The sequence below is a fragment of the Chiloscyllium plagiosum genome, unplaced genomic scaffold (genome assembly GCF_037043375.1).
Source record: "Chiloscyllium plagiosum isolate Xiang-an unplaced genomic scaffold, Cpla_swu_hap1 HiC_scaffold_12, whole genome shotgun sequence".
In the NCBI taxonomy this organism is placed as follows: domain Eukaryota; kingdom Metazoa; phylum Chordata; class Chondrichthyes; order Orectolobiformes; family Hemiscylliidae; genus Chiloscyllium; species Chiloscyllium plagiosum.
Window position 1 is genome coordinate 1,106,300 of NW_028270150.1, and position 27,695 is coordinate 1,133,994.

Consider the following 27,695-nt stretch of genomic DNA (forward strand, 5'->3'; position numbering starts at 1 on the left):
GTGCTGGGTTAATGGGGTGGGGGGGGGGTCCTCACTGAGTGCTGGGTTAATGGGGGTGTGGGGTGCCCTCACTGAGTGCTGGATTAATGGTGGTGGGGGGTGTCCTCACTGAGTGCTGGGTTAATGGGGGGGGGGGTGTCCTCACTGAGTGCTGGGTTAATGGGGGTGGGGGGTGTCCTCACTGAGTGCTGGGTTAGTGGGGGGAGGGGGAGGAGGGGTGTCCTCACTGAGTGCTGGGTTAATGGGGGGTGGGGTCCTCACTGAGTGCTGGGTTAATGGGGGGGTGGGGTCCTCACTGAGTGCTGGGTTAATGGGCGGGGTGTCCTCACTGAGTGCTGGGTTAATGGGGGTGGGGGGTGTCCTCACTGAGAGCTGGGTTAATAGAGGGGGTTGTCCTCACTGAGAGCTTGGTTAATAGAGGGGGTTGTCCTCACTGAGAGCTTGGTTAATGGGGAGGGGTGTCCTCACTGAGTGCTGGGTTAATGGGGGGGTGGGGTCCTCACTGAGTGCTGGGTTAATGGGGGGGTTGTCCTCACTGAGTGCTGGGTTAATGGGGGGGGAGGTCCTTACTGAGTGCTGGGTTAATGGGGGGGGGTGTCCTCACTGACTGCTGGGTTAATGGGGGGGTGTCCTCACTGAGTGCTGGGTTAATGGGGGTGGGGGGGAGGGGGGGGTGTCCTCACTGAGTGCTGGGTTAATGGGGGGGGGAGTGTCCTCACTGAGTGCTGGGTTAATGGGGGTTGGAGTCCTCACTGAGTGCTGGGTTAATGGCGGGGGGGTGTCCTCACTGAGTGCTGGGTTAATGGGGGTGGGGGGAGGAGGGGTGTCCTCACTGAGTGCTGGGTTAATGGGGGTGGGGGGGAGGGGGGTGTCCTCACTGAGTGCTGGGTTAATGGGGGTGGGGGGAGGGGGGGTGTCCTCACTGAGTGCTGGGTTAATGGGGGGGGGGTGTCCTCACTGAGTGCTGGGTTAATGGGGGGGGTGGTGTCCTCACTGAGTGCTGGGTAAGGGGGGGGGTGTCCTCACTGAGTGCTGGGTTAATGGGGGGGGGGGCGGGGGGAGTGTCCTCACTGAGTGCTGGGTTAATGGGGGTGGGTGGGAGGGGGGGTGTCCTCACTGAGTGCTGGGTTAATGGGGGGGTGGGGTCCTCACTGAGTGCTGGGTTAATGGTGGGGGGGGGGTGTCCTCACTGAGTGCTGGGTTAATGGGGGTGGGGGGAGGCGGGGTGTCCTCACTGAGTGCTGGGTTAATGGGGGGGGGGTGTCCTCACTGAGTGCTGGGTTAATGGGGGTGGGGGGGGGGGAGGGGGGTGTCCTCACTGAGTGCTGGGTTAATGGGGGTGGGGGGAGTGGGGGTGTCCTCACTGAGTGCTGGGTTAATGGGGGTGGGGGGAGTGGGGGTGTCCTCACTGAGTGCTGGGTTAATGGGGGTGGGGGGGAGGGGGGGTGTCCTCACCGAGTGCTGGGTTAATGGGGGTGGGGGGAGGGGGGTGTCCTCACTGAGTGCTGGGCTAATGGAGAGGGGGTGTCCTCACTGAGTGCTGGGTTAATGGGCGGGGTGTCCTCACTGAGTGCTGGGTGAGGGGGGGGGGGTGTCCTCACTGAGTGCTGGGTTAATAGGGGTGGGGGTTGTCCTCACTGAGTGCTGGGTGGGGGGGGGAGTGTCCTCACTGAGTGCTGGGTTAATGGGGGGGGGTGTCCTCACTGAGTGCTGGGTTAATGGGGGGGGGGTGTCCTCACTGAGTGCTGGGTTAATGGGGGTGGGGGGTGTCCTCACTGAGTGCTGGGTTAATGGGGGGGGGGTGTCCTCACTGAGTGCTGGGCTAATGGAGGGGGGGTGTCCTCACTGAGTGCTGGGTTAATGGGCGGGGTGTCCTCACTGAGTGCTGGGTTAATAGGGGTGGGGGTTGTCCTCACTGAGTGCTGGGTTAATGGGGGGGGGGTGTCCTCACTGAGTGCTGGGTTAATGGGGGGGTCCTCACTGAGTGCTGGTTAATGGGGGTGGGGGGTGTCCTCACTGAGTGCTGGGTTAATGGCGGTGGGGGGTGTCCTCACTGAGTGCTGGGTTAATGGGGTGGGGGGGGTCCTCACTGAGTGCTGGGTTAATGGGGGTGGGGGGTGCCCTCACTGAGTGCTGGATTAATGGTGGTGGGGGGTGTCCTCACTGAGTGCTGGGTTAATGGGGGTGGGGGGTGTCCTCACTGAGTGCTGGGTTAATGGGGTGGGGGGGGTCCTCACTGAGTGCTGGGTTAATGGGGGTGGGGGGTGCCCTCACTGAGTGCTGGATTAATGGTGGTGGGGGGTGTCCTCACTGAGTGCTGGATTAATGGGGGTGGGGGGTCTCCTCACTGAGTGCTGCGTTAATGGGGGTGGTGTCCTCACTGAGTGCTGGGTTAATGGGGGGGGGGGGTGTCCTCACTGAGTGCTGGGTTAATGGGGGTGGGGGGTGTCCTCACTGAGTGCTGGGTTAATGGGGGGGGGGGTGTCCTCACTGAGTGCTGGATTAATGGGGGTGGGGGGTGTCCTCACTGAGTGCTGGGTTAGTGGGGGGAGGGGGAGGAGGGGTGTCCTCACTGAGTGCTGGGTTAATGGGGGGTGGGGTCCTCACTGAGTGCTGTGTTAATGGGGGGGTGTCCTCACTGAGGGCTGGGTTAATGGGGGTGGGGGGTGTCCTCACTGAGTGCTGGGTTAATAGAGGGGGTTGTCCTCACTGAGTGCTGGGTTAATGGGGGTGGGTGTGTCCTCACTGAGTGCTGGGTTAATAGAGGGGGTTGTCCTCACTGAGAGCTTGGTTAATAGAGGGGGTTGTCCTCACTGAGAGCTTGGTTAATGGGGAGGGGTGTCCTCACTGAGTGCTGGGTTAATGGGGGGGTGGGGTCCTCACTGAGTGCTGGGTTAATGGGGGGGGTGGGGTCCTCACTGAGTGCTGGGTTAATGGGGGGGTTGTCCTCACTGAGTGCTGGGTTAATGGGGGGGGAAGGTCCTTACTGAGTGCTGGGTTAATGGGGGGGTGTCCTCACTGAGTGCTGGGTTAATGGGGGGGTGTCCTCACTGAGTGCTGGGTTAATGGGGGTGGGGGGGAGGGGGGGGTGTCCTCACTGAGTGCTGGGTTAATGGGGGGGGGTGTCCTCACTGAGTGCTGGGTTAATGGGGGGGGGAGTGTCCTCACTGAGTGCTGGGTTAATGGGGGTGGGGGGGAGGGGGGGGTGTCCTCACTGAGTGCTGGGTTAATGGGGGTTGGGGTCCTCACTGAGTGCTGGGTTAATGGCGGGGGTGTCCTCACTGAGTGCTGGGTTAATGGGGGTGGGGGGTGTCCTCACTGAGTGCTGGGTTAATGGTGGTGGGGGGTGTCCTCGCTGAGTGCTGGGTTAATGGGGGTGGGGGGTGTCCTCACTGAGTGCTGTGTTAATGGGGGTGGGGGGTGTCCTCACTGAGTGCTGGGTTTAATGGGGGGGGTGTCCTCACTGAGTGCTGGGTTAATGGGGGTGGGGGGTGCCCTCACTGAGTGCTGGATTAATGGTGGTGGGGGGTGTCCTCACTGAGTGCTGGGTTAATGGCGGGGGGTGTCCTCACTGAGTGCTGCGTTAATGGGGGTGGTGTCCTCACTGAGTGCTGGGTTAATGGGGGGGGGGGTGTCCTCACTGAGTGCTGGGTTAATGGGGGGGGGGTGTCCTCACTGAGTGCTGGGTTAATGGGGGTGGGGGGTGTCCTCACTGAGTGCTGGGTTAATGGGGGTGGGGGGTGTCCTCACTGAGTGCTGGGTTAATGGGGGTCGGGGGTGTCCTCACTGAGTGCTGGGTTAATGGGGGGGAGGTGTCTTCACTGAGTGCTGGGTTAATGGGGGTGGTGTCCTCACTGAGTGCTGGGTTAATGGGGGGGGGTGTCCTCACTGAGTGCTGGGTTAATGGGGGTGGGGGGTGTCCTCACTGAGTGCTGGGTTAATGGGGGGGGGGGTGTCCTCACTGAGTGCTGGATTAATGGGGGTGGGGGGTGTCCTCACTGTGTGCTGGGTTAATGGGGGGGAGGTGTCCTCACTGAGTGTTGGGTTAATGGGGGTGAGGGGTGTCCTCACTGAGTGCTAGGTTAATGGGGGGGGGGTGTCCTCACTGAGTGCTGGGTTAATGGGGGGGGGGGGTGTCCTCACTGAGTGCTGGGTTAATGGTGGTGGGGGGTGTCCTCGCTGAGTGCTGGGTTAATGGGGGTGGGGGGTGTCCTCACTGAGTGCTGTGTTAATGGGGGTGGGGGGTGTCCTCACTGAGTGCTGGGTTTAATGGGGGGGGTGTCCTCACTGAGTGCTGGGTTAATGGGGGTTGGGGGTGTCCTCACTGAGTGCTGGGTTTAATGGGGGGGGTGTCCTCACTGAGTGCTGGGTTAATGGGGGGGGGGGTGTCCTCACTGAGTGCTGGATTAATGGGGGTGGGGGGTGTCCTCACTGAGTGCTGGGTTAATGGGGGTGGTGTCCTCACTGAGTGCTGGGTTAATGGGGGGGGGGGTGTCCTCACTGAGTGCTGGATTAATGGGGGTGGGGGCTGTCCTCACTGAGTGCTGGGTTAATGGGGGTTGGGGGTGTCCTCACTGAGTGCTGGGTTAATGGGGGGGAGGTGTCCTCACTGAGTGCTGGGTTAATGGGGGTGGGGGGTGTCCTCACTGAGTGCTGGGTTAATGGGGGTGGGGGGTGTCCTCACTGAGTGCTCGGTTAGCAGCTCCTCCAGCTGCCCAATATTTTCGGAGAGAGCCTCCTGGTCTCTCCGACTCAGTGACTCAGCTGTTTCCTCCAGCCATTCCTGTAGATGCTGCAAATCCTGTTGCTCCAAATGAAGGGACAACATTGCTGCTTCCAGTCGATCTCCCTGGCAACTGGCCCAGCTCCTGACCTGCAACACAACCAGAGACACACATAGATTTAACAAAGTGTTGGAAAATGGAATTGTGATAAAATGAGGGGGGTGGGATTGTGGTGTAATGTGATGATCACGAGACAATTAATTCAAAGCCCTTTGCTTTCAAAAATTTGTTTTCAAATCCAACAAAAACAAAACATTGAAGTTAACATTAATTAATAAACCTGGAAGATAAATCTGGTCTCTGTGAAGGTGACCAAAGATATTGAAATGTTCAACCAGCCAGGATCACACTGAATGTCCGAATCATCGAGTCCCTACAATGTGGAAGCAGGCCATTCAGCCCCTCAAATCCATACTGACCCTTCAAATAACAGACTACCCTTACCCTTTATCTCTGCATTTCCCATGGTCAATCCACCCTAACCTGACAGCTTTGGACTGTGGGAGGAAACCCACACAGACATGGGGAGAATGTGCAAACTCCACACAGAGTGTTGCCCAAGGTTGGAATTGAACCTGGGTCCCTGGTGCTGTGAGGCCGCAGTGCTAACCACTGAGCCACTGTGCTGGCCTACGCTGGCTCCATCACAGCCAGGGCAGACTTAGTAGGCTGAATGGCCTACTCCTATGTTTCTATCATTGTCCAGTCTGGTGTACATATGACTCCATATCGACAGCAATGTGTTTGAGTTTTAACTGCCCCCTGAAATGCCCAATCAGGCCACCAGTTCAAGGGTAATTAGTGAAGGGCAGTAACTGACAGCTCAAACAGCGACGCCAACAACAAATGAAAGAATAAAGAATTTCAAGTTCTGTGGAGATACCTGGATGTTTTATAAAAGGGATCACCAGATGACCATTGTGAACTTTCAAACATAGTTTCACAAAGTAACCCTTCGAAATTACTTCACTTAGTTAAGTGCTTGGGTTTGCTTAGTCATACAGCACAGAAACAGACCCTTCGGTTCAACGTGTCCATGCTGACCAGGTTTCCTCAACTCAACTAGTCGGATTTGTCTGCATTTGGCCCATATCCCTCTAAACCTTTCCAATTCATGTACCTGTCCAAATGACTTTTAAATGTTCTAATTGTACTAGCCTACACCACTTCCTCTGGCAGCTCACTCCATACACACACCACCCTCTGTGTGAAAACGTTGCCACTCAGATCCCTTTTAAATCTTTCCTCCCCTTAAACCTATTCCGTCTACTTTTTGACTACCTTTACCATGGAGAAAAGACCTTGGTAATTCAGCTATCCATGCTCCTCGTGATTTTTGTAAACAGGCAGCACAGTAGCTCAGTGGTTAGCACTGCTGCCTCACAGCACTAGGGTCCCAGGTTTGATCCCAGCCTCAGGTGACTGTCTGTGTGGAGCTTGCACATTCTCCCCGTGTCTGCGTGGGTTTCCTCCCACAGTCCAAAGATGTGCAGGCCAGGTGAATTGGCCAGGCTAAATTGCCCATAGTGTTAGGTGCATTAGTCAGAGGGAAATGGGACTGGGGGGGTTACTCTTCAGAGGGTCAGTGTAGACTGGTTGGGTCGAAGGGCCTGTTTCCACACTAGGGAATCTAATCATAAACCTCTGTAAAGTCACCTCAATAAAAGTCCCAGCCCATTCAAGAACATCCTTGCTTTCCAGTTTAATAATATCCTTCATGTAGCAGGGTGACCAGAATTGTATGCAGGAGTCCAAATCAATGTCTTGTACTCAGCCCTCTGACCAATGAAGGAAAATGCCTGCTTCATCAGCCTGTCTCCCTGTGATGCCATACACCTTGTTCAACACCATTCCCCAGAGCCCTGCCATGAACTGTGTAAGACCTGCTCCAGCTTGCCCTACCAAAATGCAACACCTTGCATTTATCTGAATTAAACTCCATCCATCATTCCTTGGCCCAGTTGATCAAGATGTTGTATTCTTAGACAACCTGTCCACTACACCACCAATTTCAGTGTCGTCCCCAAACTTACTAACCGTTCCTCCTACATTCTCATCCAAGTCATTGTACAAATGATGAACAACAATGAATCTAGCACCAATCCTTGTAGCACACTGATGAGAAATATTCATTTAGGCTCTTACCTATCTCCTGTGACTTCACTCATAGACTGCCTCATTGATCTTTAAGGGGCCCTATTCTCTCCCTCATTACTCTTGTGCCCTTAACATACTTATAGAAACTCTCTGCATTCTCCTTTACCTTATCTGCCAAAACTACGTGATGTTCCCTTTTTGCCCTCCTGATTTCCATCTGAAGTAGAACATAGAACATAGAACAATACAGCACAGAACAGGCCATTCGGCCCACGATGTTGTGCCGAACATTTGTCCTAGCTTAAGCACCCATCCATGTACCTATCCAATTGCTGCTTAAAGGTCACCAAAGATTCTGACTCTACCACTCCCACAGGCAGCGCATTCCATGCCCCCACCACTCTCTGGGTAAAGAACCCACCCCTGACATCTCCCCTATACCTTCCACCCTTCACCTTAAATTTATGTCCCCTTGTAACACTCTGTTGTACCCGGGGAAAAAGTTTCTGTCTACTCTATCAATTCCTCTGATCATCTTATAAACCTCTATCAAGTCACCCCTCAACCTTCGCCGTTCCAATGAGAAAAGGCCTAGCACTCTCAACCTTTCCTCGTACGACCTATTCTCCATTCCAGGCAACATCCTGGTAAATCTCCTCTGCACCCTCTCCAAAGCTTCCACATCTTTCTTAAAATGAGGCGACCAGAACTGCACACAGTACTCCAAATGTGGCCTTACCGTGGTCCTGTACAGCTGCAACATCACCTCACGACTCTTGAATTCAATCCCTCTGCTAATGAACGCTAATACACCATAGGCCCTCTTACAAGCTCCATCCACCTGAGTGGATTCCTGAAGAAGGGCTTATGCCCGAAACGTCGATCCTCCTGTTTCCTGGATGCTGCCTGACCTGCTGCGCTTTTCCAGCAACACATTTCCAGCTCTGATCTCCAGCATCTGCAGACCTCACTTTCTCCTCGAACCTTATCAAATGCCTTTCTAAAATCCATGTACACTACATCCACTGCTCTACCCTCATCCACATGCTTGGTCACCTCCTCAAAGAATTCAATAGACTTGTAAGGCAAGACCTACCCCTCACAAATCCGTGCTGGCTGTCCCTAATCAAGCAGTGTCTTTCCAGATACTCATAAATCCTATCCCTCAGTACCCTTTCCATTACTTTGCCTACGACCGAAGTAAGACTAACTGGCCTGTAATTCCCGGGGTTATCCCTATTCCCTTTTTTGGACAGGGGCACAACATTCACCACTCTCCAGTCCCCTGGTACCACCCCCGTTGACAGTGAAGACGAAAAGATCATTGCCAACGGTACTGCAATTTCCTCTCTTGCTTCCCACATAATCCTAGGATATATCCCGTCAGGCCTGGGGGACTTGTCTATCCTTAAGTTGTTCAAAATGCCCAACACGTCTTCCTTCCTAACAAGTATCTCCTCTAGCTTACCAGTCCGTTTCACACTCTCCTCTTCAACAATACAGTCCCTCTCGTTTGTAAATACTGAAGAAATGTACTCATTCAAGACCTCCCCCAACTCTTCCGACTCAATACACAGTCTCCCACTACTGTCCTTGATCGGACCTACCCTCGTTCTCATCATTCTCATGTTTCTCACATACGCATAAAATGCCTTGGGGTTATCCTTGATCCTACCCGCCAAAGATTTTTCATGCCCCCTCTTAGCTCTCCTAATCCCTTTCTTCAGGTCCCTTCTGGCTATCCTGTATCCCTCCACTGCTCTGTCTGAACCCTGTTTCCTCAACCTTATGTAAGCCTCCTTCTTCCTCTTTACAAGACATTCAACCTCCCTCATCAACCAAGGTTCCCTCACACGACCATTTCTTTCCTGCCTGACAGGTACATACATATCAAGGACACGTCGTATCTGTTCCTTGAAAAAGTTCCACATTTCCTCGACATCCTTCCCTGACAGCCTATGCTCCCAAGTGTGCTGTTACATGCCCAATATACTGAGGGAGTCACTTGATCCCAGCTGTCTATATCTGACATATACCTCCTAATTTTTCTTGACCAGAACCTCAATGTTTCTAGTCATCCGGAGTTCCCTACTCTTGCCAATTTTGTCCTTCACACTAACAGGAACATGCTGTCCCTGAACTCTCATTATCTCACTTTTTAAACCCTTCCACTTGCTAGATGTCCCTTTACCCGAAAACAGCCTCCACCGATCAACTTTTGAAAGTTCCTGACTAAGACCATTAAAATTGACCTTGCCGCAATTTAGAACTTTAACTTGTGGGCTGGACTTATCCTTTTCTGTAACTAATTTAAAACTAAAAGAAGTATGGTCACTGGTCCCAAAGTGCATCCCCATTAACACCTCAGTCATTTGTCTGCTTTATTTCCCAACTGGAGGTCAGGTTTTGCCCCATCTCTTCAATTTGGACCATCTCCAAATTGATTGAGAAAGATATCCTGGACATACTTAACAAATTTGAGCTAAGTATAATTTATTAACCAACAGAAAGCAGCAAGTCAAGATAAATGGGTCTGGTTAGCAGGATTTAGTTAGCAGGGTTAGTCTGGTTAGTAGGGTTACTTTGGTTAGCAGGGTTTAACTAGTGTAGTGCCACTGGGTTTGGTCCTTGGATCCCAACCTTTTTTTTCCACTTGAGGGACATGAGTGTCACTGGCTGGGTCATATTCATTGCCCGTCCCTAATTGCCCCTTGAGAAGGTTGGGGTGAGCTGTTTTCTTGAACCGCTGCAGTCCATGTGCTGTAGGTAGACCCACAATGTCCCTTAGTGAGGGAATTCCAGGATTCTGACCCGGTGACAGTGAAGGACCAGCAATATATTTCCAAGATAGGGTGGGCAGTGGAGGGGAGCCTGCAGGGGGTGGTGTTCTGCTGCTATTGTCTTTCCAGATGGAAGTGGTTCTGGGTTTGGAAGGTGCTGTCTGAGGGTCTTTGGTAAATTTTTGCAGTGCATCTTGTAGATAATACGCACTGATGCTACTGAGTGTCGGTGGTGGAGGGAGGGGATGCTTGTGGATGTGGTGCCAATCAAGTGGCTGCTTTGTCCTGGATGGTGTCAAGCTTGAGTGTTGTTGGAGCTGCCCCCATCCAGGGCAAATGGGGAGTATTCCATCTGATAAAGGGCTCTGATTCTCCTGCTCTTCAGATGCTGCCTGACCTGCTGTGCTTTTCCAGCAAGACACACCCAACAGTATTCCATCACATTCCTGACTTGTGCCTTGGAGATGATGGACAGGCTTTGGGGAGTCAGGAGGTGAATTATTTGCTGTAGTATTCCCAGCCTCTGACCTACTCTATCTTTATGTAGTGAAAACAAAAAATGATGAAAGTCACAGCAAGTCAGGCAGCATCCATGGAAAGACAGCAAGATGTCATTTTGGGAATGGATGACTTTCGAATGAAGGGTCATCTAGACTCGAAACACTAGCTTGATCTCTCTGCATGGATGCTGCCTGACCTGCTGTGATTTTATTGTTTTCAGTATAGACTCGAGGAACTGCAATAATTTTCTCTTATATTTATGTGGTGAGTCCAGTTGAGCTTCTGGCCAATGTAACCCCAAAGATGTTGGTAGTAGGGAATTCAGTGATGGTGACACCATTGAATGTCAAGGGGAGATGATTAGATTGTCTCTTATTGGTGATGGTCATAGCCTGGCATTTGAGTGGTGTGAACATTACTTGTCATTTGTCAGCCCAAGCCTGGATATTGTCCAGACCTTGTTGCATTTGAACACAGACTGCCTCAGTGTCTGAGGTGATTTTCAACAGTGGTGTGTTTGAGGGTTATGGAGAGTGGGCAGGTTAGTGGAGTTGAGGCTGAGATGAAATCAGTCATAATCATATTAAATGCCTCACAAAGTTGTTAGAGTTCTTTGATAAAGTGACCAGGAAGATTGATGAGGGTGGGGCGGTAGACCTAGTGCTGAATTTCAGTCAGGCCTTTTAAGGTTCCACAAGGCAGGTAGCTCTGGAAGGTTAGACCTTATGGAATCCAGGGTCAGCTGGCAAATTGGATACCCAATTGGTTTGATGGTAGGACGCAGAGGGTAATAGTGGAAGGATGCTTGTCAGACTGGAGGCTTGTGAGTAGTGGAGTACCTCAGGGGTCAGTGTTGGGTCCATTGCTGTTTGTTACCTATATCAATGATTTGGATGAGAATGTCCAAGGCATTCATTAATTTGCTGTTGACTCTAAACTAAGCAGCATTGTGGACAGTGAGGAAGGTTATCAGAAATTGCAGCAAGACCTTGACCAGCTGGGGAGTTTATGGAGTTTAGTATGGATAAGTGTGTGGTCTTGCATTTTGGAAAGTCAAATCAAGGTAGGAATTTCACGGTGAATGGTAGGGCCTTAAGGAGTGTCATGGAACAGAGGGACCTTGGAGTTCAGGTTCACAGTTCTCTGAAAGTGGTGTCCCAGGTGGACAGGGCAATGATGAAGGCTTTTGGCACACTGGCCCTCATCAGTCAGGTCATTGAGTATAGAAGTTGGGAAGTTATGTTGCTGTTATCCAGGATGTTGGTGAGACCACGCTTGGAGTATTGTGTTCAGTTTTGGTCACCTTGTTGTAGGAAGGACGTCACTAACCTAGAAAGAATACAGAAGAAATTTACAAGGATATTGTCTGGACTCCATGGTCTGAGTTTTAGGGAGAGGTTGAACAAGCTAGAATGTGTTTTTTTTGAGCATGGGAGACTGAGGGGGAACTTTTTAGAGGTGTATAAGATTATGAGAGGCATGGACAGGGTAAATACACTAAGTCTTTTTCCCAGGGTTGGAGAATGGAGGACAAGACGACATAAAAGGGAACCTGAGAGGCAACTTTCTTACACAGAGGGTGATGTGCATATGGAATGAGCTGCCAGCAGAAGTGGTGGAGGCATAAACATTAATAACATTTAAAAGGCATTTAGACAAATACATGGATAGGAAAGGATTAGAAGGATATGAGCCAAGTGCAGGGAAATGGGGTTATGGAGGGCAGACATTTTGGTCAGCATAGACCAATTTGGACCAAAGGACCTGTCTCCATGCTGTAATACTCTATCAGTCTCTATGACTATGAAATGAGGTAGCAGGCCTTCAGGGGCTGAATGGCCTCCTCTTGCTTTTAGTTTTTAGATTACTTACAATGTGGAAACAGGCCCTTCGGCCCAACAAGTCCACACCGACCCTCCAAAGAGCAAACCACCCAGACCCATTCCCCTACACTTACCCCTTCACCTAACACTACGGGCAATTTAACGTGGCCAATTCACCTGACCTGCATATTTTTGGATTGTGGGAGAAAACCCACGCAGACACGGGGAGAATGTGCAAACTCCACACAGACAGTTGCCTGAGGTGGGAATTGAACCCGGGTCTATGGCGCTGTGAGACAGCAGTGCTAACCACTGAGCCACCCAGAAAAAAAGTAGTCGGAAGAGGGCACCCACATCTTACATTTCTCCTGTTTGACGGTCTCTGACGAGGAGGTGCTGCTCTGGAAAAACTCAATCTTGCACCATGCTTCGGACTCACCTCATCCCATCGTGTTTGTACCATGTTGATCCAGGATTGGATGATGCTGACTGATTCCGGATTACAGGAAGTCAGGATCTCATTCCCAAGGGCAATGACAGACTCCAGAGCTGGATACTCATGCTCCAGACTGTCAACGGCCTCCTGAAACAGATATCAGAACATCAGCTCCCTCCATCCTGCTCACCCTTCCCTACTCCCCACTAATTTACACCACCCTCTTCCCTCCCTCCCCATCACTCTCTGCTTCCCTCCCTCTCCCCCTCACCCCCAACCTCTCTCCCTTTCACCTTACCCTCCATCTCCCTCCCTCTCCCCCTCACCCCCACCTCCCACCTCCCTCACCCTCACCTCCCTACCTCCCTCCCTCTCCCCTCACCCCCCACCTCCCTCCCTCTCCCCTCACCCTCCACCTACCTCCCTCTCCCCTCACCCCCACCTCCCTCCCTCTCCCCTCACCCCCACCTCCCTCTCCCCCTCACCCCAACCTCCCTCTCCCCCTCACCCCCACCTCCCTCTCCCCCTCACCCCCACCTCCCTCTCCCCCTCACCCCCCCTCCCTCTCCCCCTCACCTCCCACCTCCCTCACCCTCACCTCCCTACCTCCCTCTCTCCTCACCCCTCCACCTCCCTCCCTCTCCCCTCACCCCCACCTGCCTCCCTCTCCCCTCATCCCCAACTCCCTCCCTCTCCCCTCACCCCCAACTCCCTCCCTCTCCCCTCACGCCCCCATCTACCTCTCCCCTTACCCTCCACTCTCCCTCTCTCCTTACCCCCACCTCCCTCCCTCTCCCCTTACCCCCACCTCCCTCCCTCTCCCCTCACCCCCCACCTCCCTCCCTCTCCCCTCACCCCCACCTCCCTCCCTCTCCCCTCACCCCCACCTCCCTCTCCCCCTCACCCCCACCTCCCTCTCCCCCTCACCTCCCACCTCCCTCACCCTCACCTCCCTACCTCCCTCTCTCCTCACCCCTCCACCTCCCTCCCTCTCCCCTCACCCCCACCTGCCTCCCTCTCCCCTCATCCCCAACTCCCTCCCTCTCCCCTCACCCCCAACTCCCTCCCTCTCCCCTCACGCCCCCACCTAGCTCTCCCCTTACCCTCCACCCTCCCTCTCTCCTTACCCCCACCTCCCTCTCCCCTCACCCCCACCTCCCTCCCTCTCCCCTTACCCCCACCTCCCTCCCTCTCCCCTCATCCCCCACCTCCCTCTCCCCTCACCCCCACCTCCCTCCCTCTCCCCTCATCTCCACCTCCCTCCCTCTCCCCTCACCCCCATCTCCCTTTGCCCTCGTCCCCAACCTCCCTCCCTCTCCCCTCACCATCCCCTCAACCCCCAGCTCCCTCTCCCCTCACTCCCAACCTCCCTCCCTCTCCCCTCACCCTCCCACCTCCCTCTCCCCTCATCCCCACCTCCCTCCCTCTCCCCTCACCCCCCCACCTCCCTCTCCCCTTGCCCCCACCTCTCTCCCTCTCCCCTCGCCCCCACCTCTCTCCCTCTCCCCTCACCCCCCCACCTCTCTCCCCCCTTACCCCCACTTCCCTCCCTCTCCCCTCACCCCCCCACTTCCCTCTCCCCTTACCCCCACTTCCCTCCCTCTCCCCTCACCCCCCACCTTCTCCCCTCACCCCCAACTCCCTCCCTCTCCCCTCACCCCGCCACCTCCTTCCCTGTCCCCTCACCCCCCCACCTCCCTCTCCCCTCACCCTCCAACCTCCCTCTCTCTCCCCTTACCCTCCCCTCACCCCCAACCCTCCTCCCTCACCCCTTATCCCTCACCTCCCACTCCCCTTACCCCCACCTCCCTCCCATTCCCCTCACCCCCCACCTCCCTCCCTCTCCCCTCACACCCCAACTCCCTCCCTCTCGCCCCACCCCCCACCTCCCTCCCTCTCCCCCACCTCCCTCCTCCCTCCCTCTCCCCCACCTCCCTCCCTCTCCCCCCCACCTCCCTCCCTCTCCCCTCACCCTCCAACCTCCCTCTCCCCTCACCCTCCAACCTCCCCTCACCCCCCCACCTTACTCCCTCTCCCCTCATCCCCACCTCCCTCCCTCTCCCCTCATCCCCCACCTCCCTCCCTCTGCCCTCACCCCCACCTCCCTCCGTCTCACCTCACTCCCCACCTCCCTCTCCCTCCCCTCACCCCCCACCTCCCTCTCCCCTTACCCCCACCTCCCTCCCTCTCCCCTTACCCCCCACCTCCCTCTCCCCTTATCCCTACCTCCTTCCCTCTCCCCTCGCCCCCCCAACTCCCTCTCCCCTTACCCCCCAACTCCCTCTTCCCTTATGCCCACCTCCCTCCCTCTCCCCTTACCCCCACCTCCCTCCCTCTCCCCTCACGCCCCCACCTCCCTCCCTCTCCCCTCACCTCCCTCTCCCCTTACCTCCCCACCTCCCCCCTCCCCTCACCCCCCACCTCCCTCCCACTCCCCTCACCCCCCACCTCCCTCCCTCTCCTCTCACCCCCCCACCTCCCTCTCCCCTTACCCACACCTCCCTCCCTCTCCCCTCATCCCCCCCACCTCCCTCTCCCCTTACCCCTCAACTCCCTCTTCCCTAGTGCCCACTTCCCTCCCTCTCCCCTCACCCCACCCCACATCCCTCCCTCTCCCCTCAACCCCCACCTCCCTCTCCCCTCACCGCCCCACCTCCCTCTCCCCTTACCCCCACCTCCCTCCCTCTCCCCTTACCCCCACCTCCCTCCCTCTCCCCTCACCCCCCACCTCCCACCCTCTCCCCTCACCCCCCCACCTCTCTCTCCCCTCAACCCCCACCTCCCTCTCCCCTCAATGCCCCACCTCCCTCTCCCCTTACCCCCACCTCCCTCCCTCTCCCCTTACCCCCACATCCCTCCCTCTCCCCTCAACCCCCACCTCCCTCTCCCCTCACCCCCCCACCTCCCTCTCCCCTCACCGCCCCACCTCCCTCTCCCCTTACCCCCACCTCCTTCCCTCTCCACTTACCCCCACCTCCGTCTCCCCTTACTCCCCCACCTCCCTCTCCCCTTACCCCCCCACCTCCCTCTCCCCTTACCCCCACCTCCCTCACTCTCCCCTCACCCCCCCACCTCCCTCCCTCTCTGCTCACCCCCCCACCTCCCTCCCTCTCCCCTCACCCTCACCTCCCTCTCCCCCACACCCCCACCTCCCTCTCCCCCACACCCCCACCTCCCTCTCCCTTTCATCCCCACCTCCCTCACCCCCTCACCCCCACCTCCCTCACCCCCACCTCCCTCTCCCCCTCACCCCCACCTCCCTCACCTCCCTACCTCCCTCACCCTCACCTCCCTCCCTCCCCCTCACCCCTCCACCTCCCTCCCTCCACTCACCCCCACCTGCTTCCCTCTCCCCTCATCCCCAACTCCCTCCCTCTCCCCTCACGCCCCCACCTTCCTCTCCCCTTACCCTCCACCCTCCCTCTCTCCTTACCCCCACCGCCCTCCCTCTCCCCTCACCCCCCACCTCCCTCTCCCCTCACCCCCACCTCCCTCCCTCTCCCCTCATCTCCACCTCCCTCCCTCTCTCTCCCCTCACCCCCTATCTCCCTTTGCCCTCACCCTCCAACCTCCCTCCCTCTCCCCTCACCATCCCCTCACCCCCCCAGCTCCCTCCCTCACCCTTCACCCCCCCACCTCCCTCTCCCCTTGCCCCCACCTCTCTCCCTCTCCCCTCATCCCCACCTCTCTCCCTCTCCCCTCACCCCCACCTCTCTCCTCTCCCCTCACCCCCCCACCTCTCTCCCCCCTTACCCCCACTTCCCTCCCTCTCCCCTCACCACCCCACTTACATCTCCCCTTACCCCCACTTCCCTCCCTCTCCCCTCACCCTCCCACCTCCCTCTCCCCTCATCCCCACCTCCCTCCATCTCCCCTCACCCTACCTCCCTCTCCCCTTACCCCCACCTCTGTCCCTCTCCCTTCACCCCCCCACATCTCTCTCCCCTTACCCCCATTCCCTCCCTCTCCCCTCACCCCCCCACTTCCCTCTCCCCTTACCCCCACTTCCCTCCCTCTCCCCTCACCCCCCCACCACCCTCTCCCCTCACCCCAACTCCCTCCCTCCCCCCTCACCTCGCCACCTCCTTCCCTCTCCCCTCACCCCCCCCACTTCCTTCCCTCTCCCCTCACCCCGCCACCTCCTTCCCTGTCCCCTCACCACCCCACCTCCCTCTCCCCTCACCCTCCAAACTCCCACTCTCTCCCCTTACCCTCCCCTCACCCCCAACCCTCCTCCCTCACCCCTTACCCCTCACCTCCCACTCCCCTTACCCCCACCTCGCTCCCATTCCCCTCACCCCCCCACCTCCCTCCCTCTCCCCTCACCCCCCAACCTCCCTCCCTCTCCCCTCACCCTCCCACCTCCCTCTCCCCTCATCCCCACCAACCTCCCGCTCCCCTCACCCCCACCACCCTCCCGCTCCCCTCACCCCACCTCCCTCTCCCCTTACCCCCACCTCTCTCCCTCTCCCTTCACCCCCCCACATCTCTCTCCCCTTACCCCCATTCCCTCCCTCTCCCCTCACCCCCCCCACTTCCCTCTCACCTTACCCCCACTTCCCTCCCTCTCCCCTCACCCCCCCACCACCCTCTCCCCTCACCCCAACTCCCTCCCTCTCCCCTCACCTCGCCACCTCCTTCCCTCTCCCCTCACCCCCCCACCTCCTTCCCTCTCCCCTCACCCCCCCACCTCCTTCCCTCTCCCCTCACCCCCCACCTCCTTCCCTCTCCCCTCACCCCCCCACTTCCCTCTCCCCTCACCCTCCAACCTCCCTCTCTCTCCCCTCACCCCCCCACCTCCCTCCCTCTCCCCCACCTCCCTCCCTCTCCCCTCACCCCCCCACCTCCTTCCCTCTCCCCTCACCCCCCCCCACCTCCCTCTCCCCTCACCCTCCAACCTCCCTCTCTCTCCCCTCACCCCCCAACCCTCCTCCCTCACCCCTTACCCCCCACCTCCCACTCCCCTTTCCCCCTACCTCCCTCTCCCCTTACTCCCACCTCCCTCCCTCTCCCCTCACCCCCCCACTTCCCTCCCTCTCCCCCACCTCCCTCCCTCTCCCCTCACCTCCCCACCTCCCTCCCTCTCCCCTCAACCCCCCACCTCCCTCTCCCCTTACCCCCCACTTCCCTCTCCCCTCATCCCCCACCTCCCTCTCCCCTTACCCCCCACTTCCCTCTCCCCTCATCCCCCACCTCCCTCTCCCCTCACCCCCCCACTTTCCTCTCCCCTCACCCCCCACCTCCCTCTCCTCTCACCCTCCAACCTCCCACTCCCCTCACCCTCCAACCTCCCCTCACCCCCCCACCTTACTCCCTCTCCCCTTATCCCCACCTCCCTCCCTCTCCCCTCACCCCCCACCTCCCTCCCTCTCCCCTCACTCCCCCACCTCCCTCCCTCTCCCCTCACTCCCCCACCTCCCTCCCTCCCCCCTCACTCCCCCACCTCCCTCTCCCTCCCCTCACCCCTCACCTCCCTCTGCCCTCACCCCCCACCTCCCTCCGTCTCACCTCACTCCCCCACCTCCCTCTCCCTCCCCTCATCCCCCACCTCCCTCTCCCCTTACCCCCACCTCCCTCCCTCTCCCCTTACCCCCCACCTCCCTCTCCTCTTACCCCCACCTCCCTCCCTCTCCCCTTAACCCCCACCTCCCTCCCTCTCCCCTTACCCCCCACCTCCCTCTCCTCTTACCCCCACCTCCCTCCCATTCCCCTCACCCCCCCACCTCCATCCCTCTCCCCTCACCCCCCAACCTCCCTCCCTCTCCCCTCACCCTCCCACCTCCCTCTCCCCTCATCCCCACCTCCCTCCCTCTCCCCTCACCCCACCTCCCTCTCCCCTTACCCCCACCTCTCTCCCTCTCCCTTCACCCCCCCCACATCTCTCTCCCCTTACCCCCATTCCCTCCCTCTCCCCTCAACCCCCCACTTCCCTCTCCCCTTACCCCCACTTCCCTCCCTCTCCCCTCACCCCCCCCACCACCCTCTCCCCTCACCCCAACTCCCTCCCTCTCCCCTCACCTCGCCACCTCCTTCCCTCTCCCCTCACCCCCCCACCTCCTTCCCTCTCCCCTCACCCCCCCACCTCCTTCCCTCTCCCCTCACCCCCCCACCTCCTTCCCTCTCCCCTCACCCCCCCCACCTCCTTCCCTCTCCCCTCACCCCCCCCACCTCCCTCTCCCCTCACCCTCCAACCTCCCTCTCTCTCCCCTCACCCCCCAACCCTCCTCCCTCACCCCTTACCCCCCACCTCCCACTCCCCTTTCCCCCTACCTCCCTCTCCCCTTACTCCCACCTCCCTCCCTCTCCCCTCACCCCCCCACCTCCCTCCATCTCCCCCACCTCCCTCCCTCTCCCCTCACCCCCACCTCCCTCCCTCTCCCCCACCTCCCTCCCTCTCCCCTCACCTCTCCACCTCCCTCCCTCTCCCCTCAACCCCCCACCTCCCTCTCCCCTTACCCCCCACTTCCCTCTCCCCTCATCCCCCACCTCCCTCTCCCCTCACTTTCCTCTCCCCTCATCCCCCACCTCCCTCTCCTCTCACCCTCCAACCTCCCACTCCCCTCACCCTCCAACCTCCCCTCACCCACCCACCTTACTCCCTCTCCCCTCATCCCCACCTCCCTCCCTCTCCCCTCACCCCCCACCTCCCTCCCTCTCCCCTCACTCCCCCACCTCCCTCCCTCTCCCCTCACTCCCCCACCTCCCTCACTCCCCCACCTCCCTCTCCCTCCCCTCACCCCCCACCTCCCTCTGCCCTCACCCCCCACCTCCCTCCGTCTCACCTCACTCCCCCACCTCCCTCTCCCTCCCCTCATCCCCCACCTCCCTCTCCCTCCCTTCACCCCCCACCTCCCTCTCCCTCCCCTCACCCCCACCTCCCTCCCTCTCCCCTTACCCCCCACCTCCCTCTCCTCTTACCCCCACCTCCCTCCTTCTCCCCTTACCCCCACCTCCTTCCCTCTCACCTTACCCCCCCACCTCCCTCCCTCTCCCCTTACCCCCCACCTCCCTCTCCCCTCACCCCCCACCTCCCTCCCTCTCCCCTCACCCCCCTACCTCCCTCTCCCCTCACCCCCTACCTCCCTCTCCCCTTACCCCCACCTCCCTCCCTCTCCCCTCGCCCCCCACCTCCCCTGCTCTCGCCTCACCCCCCCACCTCCCTCTCCCCTTACACCCCACCTCCCTCTTCCCTTACCCCCACCTCCCTCCCTCTCCCCTCATCCCCCCACCTCCCTCCCTCTCCCCTCATCCCCCCACCTCCCTCCCTCGCCCCTCACTCCCCTACCTCCCTCTTCCCTTACCCCCACCTCCCTCCCTCTCCCCTCACCCCCACCTCCCTCCCTCCCTCTCCCTCTCTTCTCCCCCTCCACTTCCCAGCCTCTCCCCCTACCTCTTCACTGCATCCCAATCCTCCCTCTCGGTGCTGCCCTGTTCCCTCTCTCTGTACCATCCCCTCGATCTAACCCACCTGGTGCTGGTGTTTAAGTTCCAGCAGAGCTTCCTGCTCCTGCAGGATCTGTCCATCTGTCAGCTTCCTCTCGGTCTGTGTCAAGTGACCCAACAAAGTCTGAACCAAGGACTGAAAATGCTCAGCCTAACAGCAGAGAATGTGGATTCAGTTTCATAGAGAACAACTGGTCAAGCTTTGGAAAACACTTAAAATACAACTGCAGAATCCCAGCGTGGCTCTGTGCCTGGCTCTCCCAGTCACCAGGAGGCTCTGCCAGCTCTGTGTTAATGTCTCACTCTGCCCGTGAATGTGTCGATTACAAATTCATCCGGTAATCCCCTGGCTGCCTCCCATCATTCTCCATCCAGGAGAGTATTTGTAATAAAGTTGATGAATTAACTGTGCAAACAGCTATTAATAAATATAATGCAATTGGGATCACAGAGACCTGGCTCCAGGGTGACCAAGGCTGGGAACTGGACAACCAGGTTTATTCACTTTTCAGGAAAGACAGACAGAAAGGGGTGAGGTAGTGTGGCTGGTTAAGGAGGAGATTAACACAATAGTAACTGAGGACATTAGCCTATACAATGGGTGGAGCTGCAGAACACTAAAGGGATAAAGACGTTAGTGGGAGTTGTGTACAGACCAGCTGTTGGTGTAATATTGGGGATTATATCTAGCAGGAAAGTAGAGATGTATGCAGTAAGGTTACAGCAGTTATTATGGGTGACTTCAATCTACATATTGCTACCAGTTTGTCAGTTCAATCAATGTGATGGTGGAGGATTCCCTGGAATGTATGATGGATGGTTTCTGTGACCAATATGTCAAGGAACTGACCAGAGAGCTGGCCACCCTAGACTGGGTGTTATGTAATGAGAGAGGATTAATTAGCAACACTGTGGTGTGAGATCCTTTGGGAACAGTGATCATAATGTGGTAGAATTCTTCATTAAGGTGGAGAGTGACACAATTAAAGCTGAAGCTAGGGTCCTGAACTTAAAGAAAGCGAACTTTGATGGTATGAGGCATGGATTGGCAAGAATAAACTGGCCAGGATCCTTCAGGGGTGGCTAGTGGATGGGCAATGGCAGATAGTTAAAGAACACACAGATTAACTGCAACAGTGGTACACCGGAGTCTGGTGTCAGAGTAAAACAGGGAAGGTGGCTCACCCATCGCTAACAAGGTCAGAAAATGCTGCCAAACATGTACTGGGAGAAATTTAAAATTCAGCAGGAGGAGGGAGGACCAAGGGTTTAATTTGGAAAGGGAAGGTAGAATACGAAGGTAAGCTGCAGAAAATCAATGGCAAAAGCTTCTATAGAAACGTGAAAAGAAAAAGACTGGTGAAGAGAGATGTAGGTTCCTTGCAGGTGGCATCAGGTGAATTCATAATGGACAATAAAGAGATGACAGAGCCAGTTCAACAGATACTTTGGATCTGTCTTCATTAAGGAGGACCCAAATAACTTTCCAGAACTACAAGGGGACAGAGGCTCAAGCCTGAAGGAGGAACTGAAGGAAATCCTATTAGTCAGGAATTGGTTTTGGGGAAATTGATGGGATTAAAATCCAATAAGTCTCCAGGGCCTGATACTCTGTATCCCAGAATACTTAAGGAAGTGGCCCGAGAAATAGCAGATGCATTGGTAATTATTTTCCAACATTTATAGACTGTGGAAGAGTTCCAATGGATTGGAGGGTAGCTAATGTACTCCACTCTTTAAAAAGGAAGGGGGAGAGAAAGTGGGGAATTATAGACCAGTTAGCCTGACATCAGTGGTGGGGAGAATGCTGGAGTCAATCATTAAGGATGTAATAACTGAGCATTTGGAAAGCAGTAACAGAATCGGTGCTAGTTGGTATGGATTCACTAAAGGGAAATCATGATTGACAAATCTTCTGGAATTTTTGAGGATGTGACCAGTCAAGTGGACAAGAGGAAATCAGTAGATGTTATGTATCTGGACTTTGACAAGGTTCCACCCAAGAGATTAAAGCTCATGGTATCAGAGATAATGTACTAACATGGATAGAAAACTGATTGGCAGACAGGAGGCAGAGAGTTGGAATAAACAGGTCCTTTTCAGAGCGGTAGGCAGTGATGAGTGGGGTACCACAGGGTTCAGTGCTGGGACCCCAGCTGTTCACAATATATATGAATGACTTGGTAAAGGAATCGAATGCAATTTCTCCAAATGTGCAGATGGGTGGCAGTGTGTGCTGGGAGGAAGATGCTAGGAGGTTGCAGGGTGACTTGGACAGACTGGCTGTGTGAGCAAATACTTGGCAAATGCGATATAATGCTGATAGATGTGACAATATTCTCTATGGAGAGCTTGCATCCAGGAAGAGACCTACTGGGCATCCCCAACGATGTCTGCATGAGGGATATGAAGGCACTTGAGATCATAGAACATGGAAATGTACAGCACAGATCAGGCCCTTTGGCCCACGATGTTGTGCCGAAGGTTAATCCTAATGTAAAATATAGTAACTTAACCTACACACCCCTCAACTCACTGCTATCCATGTGCATGTCCAGCAGTCGCTTAAATGTCCCCAATGACTTTGCTTCCACCACTACCGCTGGCAACACATTCCATGCATTCACAACTCTCTGCATAAAGAATCTCTGATGTCTCCTTTACACCTTCCTCCTAATATCTTCAAGCTATGACTTCTTGTACCAGTCAACCCTGCCCTGGGGAAAAGTCTCTGGCTATTGACTCTATCCATTCCTCTCATTATCTTGTACACCTCGATCAGGTCTCCTCTCTTCCTCCTTCTCTCCAGAGAGAAAACTCCGAGCTTAGTCAACCTCTCTTCATTAGGACAGCCCTCCAGTCCAGGCAGCATCCTGGTAAACCTTCTTTGCACCCTCTCCAAAGCCTCTGTATTTTCCTATAGTAGGGCGACCAGAACTGGACACAATATTCCAAGTGTGGTCTCACCAGGGACTTGTAGAGCTGTAGCAAAACTTCGCGGCTCTTGAACTCAATCCCCCTGTTAATGAAAGCCAAAACACCAAATGCTTTCTTAACAACTCTATCCACTTGGGTGGCAACTTTGAGGGATCTATGTACTTGCACACCCAGATCCCTCTGTTTTTCCACACTGTCAAGAATCCTGTCTTTAATCCTATATTCAGCATTCGAGTTCGACCTTCCAAAATGCATCACTTCACATTTGTCCAGGTTGAACTCCATCTGCCATTTCTCAGCCCAGCTCTGCATCCTGTCTATGTCACGCTGCAGCCTGCAGTAGCCCTCTATACTATCGACGACACCTCCAACCTTAGTGTCATCTGCAAATTTACTAACCCACCCCTCAACCTCCTCAAACAAGTCATTTATAAAAACTACAAAGAGCAGAGGCCCAAGAACAGAACCCTGCGGGACCCCACTCAACACTGACCTCCAGGCAGAATACATTCCATCTACAACCACTCTCTGCCTTCTGTCAGCCAGCCAATTCTGAATCCAGATAGCTAAATCTCCCTGTATCCCATACTTCCTGACTTTATGAATGAGCCTACCAAGTCATTCATGTATATTGTGAACCTTATCAAATGCCTTGCTGAAGTCTATATAGAGGAGAAAGTGAGGTCTGCAGATGCTGGAGATCAGAGCTGAAAATGTGTTGCTGGAAAAGCGCAGCAGGTCAGGCAGCATCCAGGGAACAGGAGAATCGACGTTTCGGGCATAAGCCCTTCTTCAGGAATGAGGAAAGTTTGTCCAGCAGGCTAAGATAAAAGATAGGGAGGAGGGACTTGGGGGAGGGGCGTCGGAAATGTGATAGGTGGAAAGAGATCAAGGTGAGGGTGATAGGTCAGACTGGGGTGGGGGCGGAGAGGTCGGGAAGAAGATTGCAGGTTAGGAAGGCGGTGCTGAATTCGATGGATTAGACTGAGACAAGGTGGGGGGAGGGGAAATGAGGAAACTGGTGAAATCCGAGTTCATCCCTTGTGGTTGGAGGGTTCCTAGGCGGAAGATGAGGCGTTCTTCCTCCAACCGTCGTGTTGTTGTGGTCTGGCGATGGAGGAGTCCAAAGACCTGCATATCCTTGGTGGAGTGGGAGGGGGAACTGAAATGTTGAGCCACAGGGTGGTTGGGTTGGTTGGTCTGGGTGTCCCAGAGGTGTTCTCTGGAATGCTCCGCAAGTAGCCGGCCTGTCTCCCTAATACAGAGGAGGCCACATCGGGTGCAGAGGATGCAATAGATGATGTGTGTGGAGGTGCAGGTGAACTTTCCTCATTCCTGAAGAAGGGCTTATGCCCGAAACGTCGATTCTCCTGTTCCCTGGATGCTGCCTGACCTGCTGCGCTTTTCCAGCGCTGAAGTCTATATACACCACATCCACTGCTCGACCATCTTTGACCTGTCTTGACACCTCCTCAAAGAACTCAATAAGATTTGTGAGGCATGACCTACCCCTCACAAAGCCATGCTCACTGCCTTTAATCACACTATGTATTGTCACTACAGCATTGGACTCTTCAGTCACAAGCGACGTTGCTTCAGGGAAGCAGAAAGCTAGAACAATGAGGATACAACCCATGGTCAGCCATGACTGAAAAGAGCCTCACTATCTACTTTGGTCACAAAACAGGAAGGCAGATTATGATCTGAATGGTGGCAGTTTAGGAAAAGGTGAGGTGCAATGAGACCTGCGTGTCATGGTGGAACAGTTGCTGAAGGTTGGTATGGGGGTGCAGCGGGCAGCGAGGAAGGCTAATGGCATGTTCTCCATCACAGCGAGACGATTGGAGTATCGGAGTAGGGATGTCTTGCTGCAGTTACACAGGGCCTTGGTGAGGCCACACCTTGAGTATTGTGTACAGTTTTGATCTCCTAGTCTGAGGAAGGACGTTCTTGCTATTGAGAGAGTTCAGTGAAGGTTCACCAGACTGATTCCTGGGATGGTAGGACTGACATATGAGGAAAAACTGGATAGATTGGGCTCCTACTCACAGGAATGTAGAAGAGCGAGGGAGAAACATAAAATTGTGATGGGACTGTCCAGGCTAGATGTGAGAAGAATGTTCTTGATGTTGGGGAGGTTCAGAACAAGGGGTCACAGTCTAAGAATAAGGGGTAAGCCATTTAGGACTGAGATGAGGAAGAATTTCTTCACCCAGAGAGTTGGGAACCTGTAGAATTCTCTCACAGAGGAAGCTGTTGGGGCCAGTTCATTCGATGTATTCAAGAGGGAGCTGGACGTGGTCCTTGTGGCTAAAGGGGTATGGGGAGAGGGTGGGAATGGGATACTGAGACTGCATGATCAGCTGTGATCATATTGAATGGTGGTACAGGCTCAAAGGGCTGATTGGCCTCTTCCTGCACCAATTTTCTATGTTTCCAAACCATGAGATACAAACAAGTGAACAATTCACCGTTCCCTCCAGTACTAGGCCCTTTGAAAGTAGACAGATTTGTCACTGCATTATGAATATGTCACATCGAGGAATACTGCAAGAAGCAGATCGATAATATCAAACAGCATGAGATAACATGAAGGAGCAGATAAATCAGGTCTGAATATCCCTGACTCCAATCAGGCCTAAAGCAGACCGAGGTACAAAAAAAGACTACAGCAGAATTCCAGTCCCTTAAGGCATCTGATATATATTGTTGCTCAACAATGAGCCGCTCAGTCACCATCACGCACAAGAGCATGAGCTCCTCAGGGTTACACTTGTTGACAATGTGATAAGGTGATGGTTGACACCAGGTTCCTACCTGACACAGTGCAGCTTCAAGCAGAGACTGCTTCAAGACGGAAATATTGCACACGTGCTCCCACTGTTTATTCAGTTCCTCCATCTGAGCTTTCAGCCAGACACAGTTGACACCTGTGTTTTTGTTCAGCTCCCTGAAGGTACGTTTCAGAGCCCTCACACAACTGGCCCGTTTGCCCAACTCCTTCTGAAAGACCTGCAGATGGACCCAGACAGAACTGAATCTGAAACTTTAGCTGTTTATCAACCAGAAGTAAGTCTTAATATTCACAGCACTCATCTGACCATGAGCTAAAAGTATGATAGAAAGTACAACAGAAATAGATAAAAAGTCCAGTTCCTAAATGACTCGAGTGGCTTTGACTGAAGTGATTATTGACTCTGGGAGTCGGGGACTTTGTGAAACAGCAGCTGACATTTTGAAATTCTGACAGTGATTTCAGACAAAGAAATGAAGTGGCAATGTTGCTAAGGCCTGATGATTCCTGGAGGCTTCCACTTGGCATCTCTTGGCAGCTTACAATGCTCATCGTTTTTCACAGGTTTTAAGACAAAATTCTGCCTTCAAGAATAAGTCAATGGCACAGGGAAACTTTTTTTTTATTATTTCTGGGACATGCATTTATAGCCTGTCCCTAGTTGCCCCTTGACAAGGTGGGGGTGAGCTGCCTTCTTGAACCACTGCAGTCCATGTGCTGTGGGTAGATCCACAATGTCATTAAGGAGGGAATTCCAGGATTTTGACCCAGCGACACTGAAGGAATGGCAGTGTCATAGTGGAAGGAGTCCACCAACACAACATGGTGAGCAGTCGTGTGTATTTGAATGAGACTGCAGCTACTCTGGCGAGGAGTTGATTAGTAAATTTGCAAATGACAGTAGGGTCAGCAGAGTTGGGTAGTGCTGAAGGATGTTACAGGTTATAGAGGGACATAGATAAGCTGCAGAACTGGGCTGAGACATGGTAAATAGAGTTTAATGTGGTAAAGTGTGAGGTAGTTCACTTTGGAAGAAGTAACAGGAATGCAGAGTACTGGGCTAATGGTAAAATTCTTGGCAGTGTAGATGAGCAGAGAGATCTCAGTGTCCAGGTGTGTAAATCCCTGAAAGTTGTGACCTAGTTTGATAGAGCAAAAGAAGGCATATGGTGTGTTGGTGTTTATTGGTAGTGGGATTGAGTTTCGGAGCCATGAGGTCATGATGCAGCTGTACAAAACTCTGGTGCGGCCACATTTAGAGTATTGCATACAGTTCTGGTCACTGCCTTATAGGAAGGATGTGGAAGCTTCGGAAAGGGTTCAGAGGAGATTTACGAGGATGTTGCCTGGTATGAATGCAGGGTCTTATGAGGAAAGGCTGAGGGAACTGAGACTGTTTTCATTAGTGAGAAGAAGGTTGAGAGGTGACTTAATAGAGACATATAAGATAATCAGAGGGTCAGATAGGGTGAACAGGGAGAGCCTTTTACCAAGTATGGTGACGGCGAGCACGAGGGATCATAGCTTTAAATTGAGGGGTGATAGATATAGGACAGATGTCAGAGGTAGTTTCTTTACTCAGAGGAGGAGGGACGTGAAACGCACTGCCTGCAACAGTAATAGACTTGCTAACTTTAAGGGCTTTTAAATGATCATTGGATAAACATATGGATGAAAATGGAATAATATAAGTTAGGTGGGCTTCAGAATGATTCCTGAAGAAGGGCCTGTGCCCGAAACGTCAAATCTCCTGTTCCCTGGATGCTGCCTGACCTGCTGTGCTGTTCCAGCAATAAAGTTTCAACTTTGATCTCCAGCATCTGCAGACCTCACTTTCTCCTCTTCAGAATGGTTCCATAGATGAGCGCAACATTGAGGGCAGAAGGGCCTGTGCTGCGCTGTATTGCTCTGTTCTATGAATTAACTGTGGACAGACGTGGGGAGGTTTGTTGATCAGTTCTTCGGCATGGAGAGGGAGCAAATGTGTTGGAGGGTGAGTTGAAGGAGGGGTTGAGGGAGGTGGGAGATTGGCTGGGTGTTTGGGAGGAGAAGTTGGGAAAGGGGTCAGGTATTTAGGGTGGGGGAGGGGGTATGATGTGT

General features: G+C 54.7%; 1 protein-coding gene across 1 annotated transcript in view; it reads right to left on the reverse strand.

Annotated features, from left to right (window-relative positions):
- Positions 1-27,695, reverse strand: part of LOC148148474 (microtubule-actin cross-linking factor 1, isoforms 6/7-like) — a 214,622-nt gene that overhangs the window by 93,801 nt on the left and 93,126 nt on the right. Inside the window, exons 10-12 of the mRNA XM_087993185.1 lie at positions 25,619-25,813; positions 19,890-20,015; positions 12,425-12,568 (exon numbers count right to left, since the gene is read on the reverse strand). Of these exons, the coding sequence (XP_087849311.1) occupies positions 12,425-12,568; positions 19,890-20,015; positions 25,619-25,813 (465 nt within the window). The remainder of the gene's footprint in view (positions 1-12,424; positions 12,569-19,889; positions 20,016-25,618; positions 25,814-27,695) is intronic.